Source organism: Ranitomeya variabilis, chromosome 5 (assembly GCF_051348905.1).
Source record: "Ranitomeya variabilis isolate aRanVar5 chromosome 5, aRanVar5.hap1, whole genome shotgun sequence".
Taxonomy (NCBI): domain Eukaryota; kingdom Metazoa; phylum Chordata; class Amphibia; order Anura; family Dendrobatidae; genus Ranitomeya; species Ranitomeya variabilis.
This window is the reverse complement of record NC_135236.1, coordinates 156,327,219-156,339,609: the sequence shown is the minus strand read 5'-3', so window position 1 is coordinate 156,339,609 and position 12,391 is coordinate 156,327,219. Positions and strand designations below refer to the sequence as shown.

Here is a 12,391-nt window from a genome sequence, read left to right as displayed (position 1 = left end):
TTTGGAACTGTGCAGTAGGTGGCCTTGTTGAAAGCCTGGATTGTGGGGACAGTACCAGGTAAGGGCAGTGAGACCCAGTAGTGTGGCCACCTAATAACAGTGCCATTTCAATGCACTACAAGGGGGATTGTTTACTCCCTTGGCAATAATGGGGATCAGTATGAGGGGGATCTCTTACCTCTATGGGGATTGTGACCTTTCCACGTGGTGATGTTTGCTTCAAGTGGCAGAAGGTAGATGTGTGCAGCTTGGAAACATGTGGCTGATGCTCTTGAACCACTTCAAATATGTGAGGAACACCATCTCGAGATGATCTGATATCCCACCTTGTTGGTGTCATTGTGGAGAGCAGAGAGCCTCTACCACAGGTCTCCTTATGCTTTCTTTCAGCAAGGGGGCCTGCTGGGGCTATTTCCCCAATTGCTTATATCGCAGAAGGATCAGAGCAGGGAGCGGTGGCCAACTAGCAGTGGAATGAGGAGCCTCTCTCACAGAGGCGACATTTATCTCTGAGGACTCTGTCCCCATGCATGACCCAGTGGGACCACCTGAGGAGATTGCCAGGAAAAGAATTCCGACCCACACAATTGGTGGTCTTGTATTTATTTCTATGTAGCTACATAGTGGGCCCCAAGAATGATTTTTTCTGATGGGCCCAAGATGCTACAGGCCGACGCTCTATACAGGGGTCCTCATTTACTAGTGAGATCCGGGTGGGATCTACATCCTGATTTATGAGTGGCAAGACCTTTGGAACCAACTCAACGGTGTCCTGTATCATAGCCAGAACAGGAGTGACATTGATGGTTTGTTCCAGTGGCATCTGGGGTGAGTGTCCCTGGTACTGCTGTTGAGGGCATGTGAAAAACTCCTCAAAATCCCTTTGAGGGATTGGAGCTCTTGATGTAGATCGAGTCCTGATCTTTTTGGTAGTGTTTTTCCCCATATTAAGTGATGGATGTCAGTGATTGTGAAAAGAAAGGCTGAGGAGCCAAAAGACATTCAGCTTTCTGTGTACACTGTACATAGGCAGAAAGCTGCCAACTAGTGATGGGGCTGCGTTATTCAGAACTCAAAAAATGAGGATTAATGGCAGAAGGTTTACTAGCCCTCTATTGATAATTACCTGTTGATAAGGCTGTGGCTCTTAAAACTACTGCAAGCACCCAATAAATGACACATTGCTGGATTTATGGTTTTTGTCTATTCATTATTCTGATTTTAGATTAGGTGGCAAAAAGCTGGCATCAGATTACCTTTAACAAAGTGAAATTCCTGATATATAAATGCATTTATAAGGAAATCTGGAATGGTATATTGCGGAGATTCTAGTATATGAAAGAAAACAAATTTTCTACTGAAAATTTTAAATTCTACAGTATATGTAAGTTATACAGTAAAAAGTTGTTGTGTGGTATGCACTCTGTAAACTACCAGCCATTGTGTTTCTCGGCACAAATACCATCCTAAAGTAATTACTTAAGCATACATACCCTGTATCCAACATCCTCCAAAAGAACAGACGAATCCACTACACATCCAGCTTGCCATAAGGTCTCCTTTATGCTGCATCCATATAAAAACACATTCTTTCTTTGCGAATGGCCATGATAATCACAGAAAACCTGCAGACAAAGATAACATTTAAATACTAAACGCACCAGCTTTTATGTGCTTTCCTAATGTTTATCATGCTTTTTTTTATTGAGAACAATTGTGCAATGGAATATTTCAGTTTTTCTTTCCTTTCAAGAAATTCATTTTTTACTCTTTTATTCAATTATAAGCTGCCTGTTTTCACGCCCGCCAGCCATAATTTAATTCGCTGTTGCTAAAGGGTAAAGGGTTCCTTTGCTGAAGGCAATAGCTGCAGGGGTGACCTGACAGGTAAGTGATGGGAGAGATCTCCCTTTTCATTAAAAGTATCAAAAACTAACAAACTATGCATAATACATAACAGAGTCATTAAAGAAGACCCATGAAGTGAATGGCGATTGCCACTAGATTAATATTTCAATTACAATCTGTGCTGTAACCGTTTCGATGAATTTCTTCAGAAAACAAAATCTGACAAACGAAAAGAAAGAAGTAATTCTCTAGAGAAAGCTGATTGCAAGTCAGTCTGTTCAACGTTCTGTTTGGCAATTCTCCATAAATCACAGTACGGAGAGGTGTTTTGTTTCTTAAAAATGATAGCCCAAAATAACGAAAAAACAAATGTTCTTATAACATTATAAATATGTTGTATGAATAATACCAGAATATTGCCATGTAATTATCTTTGTAAACGGTATATCTCATGCACCGCTCCGTAACCTGTGCTGCAAACTTTGTGCAGCCCCTCCACTGGGTTGTGAAAACGGCATGAAATCCAAAAATTCAATGCATCGGGTAATCTTTTCCAAAAACCTTTTATTGAAATCAGTGTACACAGGAAAAATATGTTTTGGCCACCCATGGCCTCTGTCAAGCCAAGAAAGAAATGCATAATCAAATACACAGAACAGGAACTATTTAAAGTAAATCAGACCACTGCTTTTAATTCATCCTATTAGTCCAACCTCAGTTACCATAGAGACACTACATACAGTCATGGCGGAAAGTGGTGGCACCCTTGAAATTGCTGTTAAAAAAAAAGGAATTTTTCCCAGAAAATGATTGCAATTAACACACGTTTTGCTATATACATGTTTATTTCCTTTTGCGTATACTGAAACAACATGAAAAAAAGAAGAAAAAGCAAATTGTACAGAATTTCCACACTAAACCCCAAAAATGGACTGAACAAAATTGTTGGCAATTAACTGCAATCAAACGCTTCCTGTAACCATCAACAAGCTTCTTGCACCTCTCAGAAGGATTTTTGGACCACTCATCTTTTGCAAACTACTCTACGTCTCTCATATTTGATGGGTGCCTTTTCCCAACAGCAATATTAAAATCTCTTCACAGGTGTTTAATGGGATTTAGATTCTGACTCATTGTTGGCCACTTCAGAACTCTCCAGCACTTTGTTTCTTTCCATTTCTGTGTGCTTCTTGCAGTAGGTTTGTGGTCACAGTCCTGCTCGGAGACCCATGACCTTGGATGCAAACCCAGCTTTCTGACTCTGGACACTACATTGCGACCCAAAATCCTTTGCTAATCATCAGATTTCATTAAGCTTTGTGCGGAGTCAAGGCACCCAGTGAAAGAGGCTACAAAACATCTTTGAACCTCCTCTATATTCGACTGTAGGTACTGTGTTCTTTTCTTTTAAGCCTCATTCCAATTTCTGTAAACAGTAGAATGATGTGCTTTTCAAAAAGCTCTATCTTATTCTCATCTGTCCACAAGACACTTTCCCAGAATAATTTAGGCTTATGTACATTTTGGAAAACTGCAGTCTGGCTTTTTATGCCACTGTGTCAGCAGTGGGGTCCTCCAGGGTCTCCTGCGACAGCGTTTCATTTCATTCAAATGCCAACAGATAGTTTGAGCTGACACTGATGTACTCTGGGCCGGAAAGAAAACTTGAATTTATGTTGAATTTGATTGGTGCTGCTTCTTCCACTGTCCACACTATCCTACGTTGCAACCTTTCATCAATTTTTCCCTGCCATCCACGTCCAAGGAGATTATCTACAATGTTATTTTCTATAAACTTCTTGATTATGTTGCGCACCGTGGACAAAGGAACATCAAGATCTCTAGAGATGGACTTGTAACCTTAAGATTGTTGAAAATCAAAATTGTTGAACAATATCAAGTATTCAGACAGTTGTCTTTTCTTTCTGTTCCCCTTGATTAATGTGGCATACAAAGACACAATGCAAAGATTAAGTCAACTTCTCCCTTTTGTGATTTTCATATTTCCCACACCTGTTACTTTCCACAGGTGAGTTTGTATGAGCATCACATGCTTGAAACAAAGTTGTGAACCCACAATTTGGGAAAGATGCCAACAATTGTGTCCCATCCATTTTGGGGGTTTTGTTTGAAATTATGTCCAATTTGACTTTTTTACCATTTTTTTTGTGTTGATCCAATACACACAAAGGAAATAAACATATGTATACAAAACATGTGTATTTGCAATAATTTTTCAGGAACAATTTCAAGGGTGCTAACACTTTCAGCCATGACTGTAAATATAACAAGAATTAATAAAAAATATAAAAAGAAGTTGTCAAGCATCGCTGATGGAATAGTTATTGATAAATATTACCACAATTGAGCATAAGAGCATTTTGTTGTTCTGTCACATATTGTTTAACATAAGTATGCAACCAGTGCCATCCTGCCCAACCTAGATGTCAGTTCAAACCTATCTATTTGCTGGGAGCACTGTCGAAAACCATTGGTTCAGACACAGAAATGTAAGTACGCCAGGGGAGGGTACATCCTGTTTACTGGAGCGTGCCAAAAATCCCTTTAGGATGTTGCATAGTAAGTGTTGCATATTGCATCTCGCCCTTTCCATACATCAAAATAGATTATACAGCTCCTTTAGACGTTTCAGTATGTCAAACCAATCATAGTGTGGTGGATCGTGATGTCATATTTACATATCATGTGATCACCAGGGTTACATGTGTGTAGACTGGCGGTCACCAGCATGTCAAAGAGATACTTACCATATTATTCCAATGCTCCAGTCACATGCTGATGGGGCAGCAGGGAAACAGAGGATGTGCCCTAGCAACCAGGTCTCTGCCAATTAGACCAATCACATTGAGGTGGATTTAAACACCATCTGTTACCAACAGTGCGTTTTATTATTATATGTAGGGTGTGTAGACAGTGAGGGCCTTTTGTGAGAGTTTACTACCTGGTACTTGCCTTTTCCTAATGGTCCAATTTTTCTCTCTTTTTTTTCTTATTTATCTTCAATTCCTCTTTTGGCTTATCTCTCCCAGCTTTCTTGTTTTTTGCCTTTTTTCCTTTTTTTGTTCTTTTAATTTTCTTTTTTTTCCTATCTCTTTTTTTGTATTTCTTCTTTCCATTCTTCTTTTCTTATTTTTCTCTTCTATTTTGTCTTTGTTTTTCTCTTTTCTTATTTTTTCCTCCCTTTTCTTCCCTGAGGTTTTTTCTTTTGTTTTTTCCTTTTTCTTTCTTCGTTTCACCCTTTTTTTCCTCCTTTTTTTACAATTCACCCTATTAATATTGAAATGTTATGAAGATTATGTAGATTGCTTCTTTTCTTATTTTTTTCTCCCTGCATTTTCTATCTTATGTAAAACAGATGACGTCTATTGCTAGGGTGTGTCCTCTGTCTTGAGCCAACACAATGCATGTGATTTGTTGACAAACCGAGACGTCTATAGGCCTGTCTCATCTATTGCAATGTATAGAAGGGGGAAGATTCTGTGAAACATCCTAAAGGCATTTTTGGCACGCTCCTGTAAACAGGATGTACCCTCACCTGGTATCCTTACATCTTTGTGCCTCAACCAATGATTTTTGACAGTACTTCCCAGCAAATAGTTATGTTTGAACCGATATATACTATAGGCTGGGCTGTGTTGCACTGGGTGTATACTTATGTTAAAGAATATGTGATAGAATAAAAACTGCACTTATGCTGAATTATACATGTGGTAATGCAAGATTGTCCCTATATCTTTCTTTAACTGGGATGTATATTTATCAATAACTATTTCATCACGACATTTGTTTTTATATCGGTTTTTAATTATTGCTTTATTTATGTAGTGTCTCTATGGTAACGGAGGTAGGACCAGAAGGAGGAATTAAGGCAAGTGGTCTAACAATGACTTACCATATTTGATTACTGTGCTGTTATGTGAATATGCACTGTTTTCTTGGCTTGAAAAAGGCCCTGCATAGCCGAAATGGCGCTACTTTTCCTGTTCCTTTTACAGTACAGACCAAAAGTTTGGACACACCTACTCATTTAAAGATTTTTCTGTATTTTCATGACTATGAAAATTGTACATTCACACTGAAGGCATCAAAACTATGAATTAACACATGTGGAATTATATACTTAAAAAAGTGTGAAACAACTGAAATTATGTCTTATATTCTAGGTTCTTCAAAGTAGCCACCTTTTGCTTTGATGACTGCTTTGCACACTCTTGGCATTCTCTTGATGAGCTTCAAGAGGTAGTCACCGGGAATGGTCTTCCAGCAATCTTGAAGGAGTTCCCAGAGTTGCTTAGCACTTGTTGGCCCTTTTGCCTTCACTCTGCAGTCCAGCTCACCCCAAACCATCTCGATTGGGTTCAGGTCTGGTGACTGTGGTGGCCAGGTCATCTGGCGTAGCACCCCATCACTCTCCTTCTTGGTCAAATAGCCCTTACACAGCCTGGAGGTGTGTTTGGGGTAATTGTTCTGTTGAAAAATAAATGATGGTCCAACTAAACGCAAACCGGATGTAGTAGCATGCCGCTGCAAGATGCTGTGGTAGCCATGCTGGTTCAGTATGCCTTCAATTTTGAATACATCCCCAACAGTGTCACCAGCAAAGCACCCCCACATCATCACACCTCCTCCTCCATGCTTCATGGTGGGAACCAGGCATGTAGAGTCTATCCGTTCACCTTTTTCTGCGTAGCACAAAGACACGGTGGTTGGAACCAAAGATCTCAAATTTGGACTCATTAGACCAGTGGAAATCTGTGCTTTAGTCTGATGTCCATTCCTTGTGTTCTTTGGCCCTAACAAGTCTCTTCTGCTTGTTGCCTGTCCTTAGCAGTGGTTTCCTAGCAGCTATTTTACCATGAAGTCCTGATGCACAAAGTCTCCTCTTAACAGTTGTTGTAGAGACGTGTCTGCTGCTAGAACTGTGTGCAGCATTGACCTGGTCTCTAATCTGAGCTGCTGTTAACCTGCGATTTCTGAGGCTGGTGACTCGGATAAATGTATCCTCAGAAGCAGAAGTGACTCTTGGTCTTCCTTTCCTGGGGCGGTCCTCATATGAGCTAGTTTCTTTGTAGCGCTTGATGTTTTTTGCCACTGCACTTGGGGACACTTTCAAAGTTTGCCTAATTTTTCGGACTGACTGACCTTCATTTCTTAAAGTATTGATGGCCACTCGTTTTTCTTTACTTAGCTGCTTTTTTCTTGCCATAATACAAATTCTAACAGTCTATTCAGTAGGACTATCAGCTGTGTATCCACAAGACTTCTGCACAACACAACTGGTGGTCCCAACCCCATTTATAAGGCAAGAAATCCCACTTATTAAACCCGACAGGGCACACCTGTGAAGTGAAAACCATTTCCGGTGACTACCTCTTGAAACTCATCAAGAGAATGCCAAGAGTGTGCAAAGCAGTCATCAAAGCAAAAGGTGGCTACTTTGAAAAACCTAGAATATAAGAAAAAGTATATAATTCCACATGTGTTAATTCATAGTATTTATGCCTTCAGTGTGAATGTACAATTTTCATAGTCATGAAAATACAGAAAAATCTTTAAATGAGGTGTGTCCAAACTTTTGGTCTGTACTGTAGGTGTCAATAAAACTTTTTTGGAAGGAGATTGCCTGGTAACTTGGGGTCTTAGACTGCGGCCAAGTAATTATCTGGCAAAATTTTAAAAAATGATGTTGAAAAAGTACTAAAAAATACGATTTAGTGTTTAGAAAGTGAGCAATTAATGCACACCTTTCTAAAACAGATATTTTATCTTTATGCTAACCATCAACAGTTGCCATGAAAAACTTCCATATATAAAAATTGTGAAACCAATTGAAGCCCAAATTGGTATAGGAAAAAAATATATCTTTGTACCGTGTTAACGAGTAGACAGAAAAAGATTAAAGTCTGAGAGTCCTCAGTGGTTGATACCTTTAATGGCTAATTGAAAAGATGGTATCAAACTTTTGAGACTATTCAGGTCTCTATTAGTGTTGAGCGATACCTTCCGATACTTGAAAGTATCGGTATCGGATAGTATCGGCCGATACCCGAAATATATCGGATATCGCCGATACCCGATACCAATACAAGTGAATGGGACACAAGTATCGGAATGTAAATCAGCCCTTTCTGTCCTTCTATATGGGGTTCTGGAGGGGGGAAGAGTGTGGGCGGTGCGTGGGCGGTGCGTGGGCGGACACTGAGTGTCTGTGTGTGCGGGCGGGGTCTGTGCGGGCCTGCCAGGGATCTCATTCTATGCGGCTGGCGCTGTATCCGGGCTGCCCAGGCTCTACGCAGCGTGCCGGGGCTTGATGCGGCGTGGGGGGTATCTCTGCGGCATGCTGAGGGGTCTCTGTGGCATGCTGGGGGGTCTCTGCGGCGTGCTGGGGGGGTCTCTGCGGCGTGGGGGGGTCTCTGCGGCGTGGGGGGGTCTCAGTGCGGGCATCGTCCGATGGGACTACAAGTCCCATCGGGCTATGCCTGCTACACTAACAGTGATTGACACATTAGCCAATGATGGGACAGTAGTAGTCCCATCATCCGGCTAATGTGTTGAATGAAAAAAAAAATACTCCATACATGCTACGTACATGCATGCTACATACATACATTCTACATACATACATACATACATACATACATGCTACATACATACATGCTACATACATACATACATGCTACATACATACATGCTACATACTACTGATAGGGAAATCAGGGACCACCTTACTTCAATCTCATAATTCATATACTTGACTCTTAGGAATATGTCCTGACATGTTTGAGAGTTTGCTAAATCATACCTGCTGACAAAGTGATTATTAATTAGACCTGCTGACTGCTGATTAATGTTATTGATGAGAGTTATGCCTAATAAAGATTAGGTCTAGGACCTTAGCCCCTTGCGTGGCTAAACTCGAGTTACCCCTTATGTAAGACTCACCTGACCAGCAAGATGACCTTATTGGGAATTAGACCTGATATCTTAAGAATGATTTCATATGTAATAAACAGCTGATTGGCGCTCGGACATAATGTATATGCCTACTGAAAAGTGTATATAACTTCATGTCTGAATAAACGGCTTATGGCAATGATCAGATACCACATCTGTCTGTGTCCATCACTCCGGAGAATCCACTCATTTGGCAGCCATCCAATATCCCTGAAGGGTCTGACTTGCAGACCACCCCAACATATTTGGCTTCCCTGGGTGGGCGGCCATAACGGCAGATCATCAATATCTGGAAGTCCGGCAAGTCGCAGAATCTGAGACCAGGACACACAGACAATCTGCGGAACACGGTAAGAACCTTTAGCTTCTTACAAAATCTCTCTCTCTGTGTCTCCATCTGTCTCATAAGCTGCAAGCCGGCCTCCGAGGTATGTTATAGCCAGAATCTGCATACACGGCCGTCCATTTTTTTTTGGCAAAGAACCATAGAATATCCACGTGATATTTAAAAGGCATATTGGATTGGTTAATTTTATGTGCTGCAATATTTGTTGTCTGTCTTGTTATATGTTTAGCATATGACTGAAGAGTGACTGAGTGCGTGCATTTGCCCGTGAGGAGACGTCCTCTCGGGACAGGTGTAATAGAGATACGGTGTAAAAGCCGGTTGAATCGCGTAAGGGTCTTTGCAGTTCCCAACAGCGACCCCAAGGGGCACTCTGGGTCAGAGACCACTGTCACGTCCGTCTGTCTGTCTTATGTGCGCATAGACACTGCCCCCCTCCCTAGATGGTGCTAGTAGATCGAGAGATAGTTTTCATCGTGTTACTCTGCCTGGTGTTAGCTAGTTATGTTCTCTGGTTAGTATTCAGGGTCTCTGTGTACGTCAAATTAAGTCAGAGACAGGTGCCCTAAGGTAGACTAGAAGGCCTGAGTTGGATTAGTGAGTGACGCTGCGGCGGTCACATAGGGCCAAATCACTAATTATTAATCCCTGCACGCCGGCATACGTTGCCAAGTAACGGAGAAGGGGGATTACGTTCTAGCACGCCAACACTGTGTGTGTAGGTTGGCTGCCAATACTGTGTGTATAGGTTAGCACGTGCTACGTGTTAGAGGCCATTAGGAGTGGGCACGTTAAGAGACTACACATGAGTAGAGTAGTTAGTTGTTAGCGTAACCAGAGAACGTAGAGTCTTCGGCTGATAACAGAGAGCAGAGGACAGGTGTAGGCAGATAACAGAGAAGCACTAGCTTATGCTGAGGTGATATCAGGCAGCAAGGAAGGGCAGGTCAGAGTACACAGATAAGGAAAGACAGTGACAGCCACTTAGCAGCTGAGTGAATAAATGTGTATGTCAGAGAGTGATTGATATATGAGACTCCTTGCTTTTTCTTGTGTATGATGAGTGTATCAATAAGGATTTACAAATAAAAATCCTGCGTGTATAAGGGAGTCCAAATTAGGTGCGGTCTTTTGGTCAATTGGTACCGGGACAAAAACATAGGAACGCTAGTAGTTAAAACACATAGTCACATGTGTATGATGAGCTGAAACCAAATATTTGTTACCTGGCTAACTGATATTTGGGGAGGCTGTAAGTGAACAATTGTGCTGAATGATCTGCAGAGTGTGTTAGAGTCTAGAGGGTCAAGTTTTTCAGACCAAGTGTGTATATGTGTTAGAGACAGAGCTCATTTCTAAACACATAGGTCCGTATATTGGTTTTGATGTTTTTTGTTGTATGGACAATAGTACCCAAGATTGTGAACATCCTTTGAGATACATTAATCTGTATTGTCCTGAAGGTTTTGCTTTTGTTTTTCTGGGACTTTTTGCATTTGTATGGTGTATAGGAATTAGGATTACTTGTAATCTTGAAAAGAACCGACCCCCAGCACAAATTTTGTGAATGTCTTGCCCTGATTGCAAAGTTGGGTTGATGCTGGCTATCTCGCCAGAAGGATGGAGAATTGTAAAAATAGTGGAACCCGGCTATAGCCAGGAGAACACTGGGTTTGGACCTCTGTCACTTAGATTCCCTGAATTTAAGTGTTTCCGTCTTAACGGCCACGGGGGAATTTTGTTTAGTCCAGGAACCTTGCAGAGTCAAATAGAGGACAATAATCTCTGGTACCCCATGCTACATGCTACATACATACATTCTACATACATACATGCTACATACATGCTACATACATACATTCTACATACATACATACATACATACATGCTATATACTACATACATACATACATACATACATGCTACATACATACATGCTACATACATACATGCTACATACATACATGCTACATACATACATTCTACATACATACATACATGCTACATACATACATGCTACATACATACATACATGCTACATACATACATGCTATATACTACATACATACATACATACATGCTACATACATACATTCTACATACATACATGCTATATACTGCATACATACATGCTACATACATACATACATGCTACATACATACATACATGCTACATACATGCTACATACATACATTCTACATACATACATACATACATGCTATATACTACATACATACATACATACTACATACATACATTCTACATACATACAGTGGGGCAAAAAAGTATTTAGTCAGTCAGCAATAGTGCAAGTTCCACCACTTAAAAAGATGAGAGGCGTCTGCAATTTACATCATAGGTAGACCTCAACTATAGGAGACAAACTGAGAAAAAAAAATCCAGAAAATCACATTGTCTTTTTTTATCATTTTATTTGCATATTATGGTGGAAAATAAGTATTTGGTCAGAAACAAAATTTCATCTCAATACTTTGTAATATATCCTTTGTTGGCAATGACAGAGGTCAAACGTTTTCTGTAAGTCTTCACAAGGTTGCCACACACTGTTGTTGGTATGTTGGCCCATTCCTCCATGCAGATCTCCTCTAGAGCTGATGTTTTTGGCTTTTTGCTTGGCAACACGGACTTTCAACTCCCTCCAAAGGTTTTCTATAGGGTTGAGATCTGGAGACTGGCTAGGCCACTCCAGGACCTTGAAATGCTTCTTACGAAGCCACTCCTTCGTTGCCCTGGCGGTGTGCTTTGGATCATTGTCATGTTGAAAGACCCAGCCACGTTTCATCTTCAATGCCCTTGCTGATGGAAGGAGGTTTGCACTCAAAATCTCACGATACATGGCCCCATTCATTCTTTCATGTACCCGGATCAGTCGTCCTGGCCCCTTTGCAGAGAAACAGCCCCAAAGCATGATGTTTCCACCACCATGCTTTACAGTAGGTATGGTGTTTGATGGATGCAACTCAGTATTCTTTTTCCTCCAAACACGACAAGTTGTGTTTCTACCAAACAGTTCCAGTTTGGTTTCATCAGACCATAGGACATTCTCCCAAAACTCCTCTGGATCTTCCAAATGCTCTCTAGCAAACTTCAGACGGGCCCGGACATGTACTGGCTTAAGCAGTGGGACACGCCTGGCACTGCAGGATCTGAGTCCATGGTGGCGTAGTGTGTTACTTATGGTAGGCCTTGTTACATTGGTC

General features: G+C 41.0%; 1 protein-coding gene across 1 annotated transcript in view; it reads right to left on the bottom strand.

Moving 5' to 3' along the window:
• Positions 1–12,391, bottom strand: part of AGBL1 (AGBL carboxypeptidase 1) — a 797,337-nt gene that overhangs the window by 159,178 nt on the left and 625,768 nt on the right. The window contains exon 20 of the mRNA XM_077262682.1: positions 1,494–1,625. Within this exon, the coding sequence (XP_077118797.1) occupies positions 1,494–1,625 (132 nt within the window). The remainder of the gene's footprint in view (positions 1–1,493; positions 1,626–12,391) is intronic.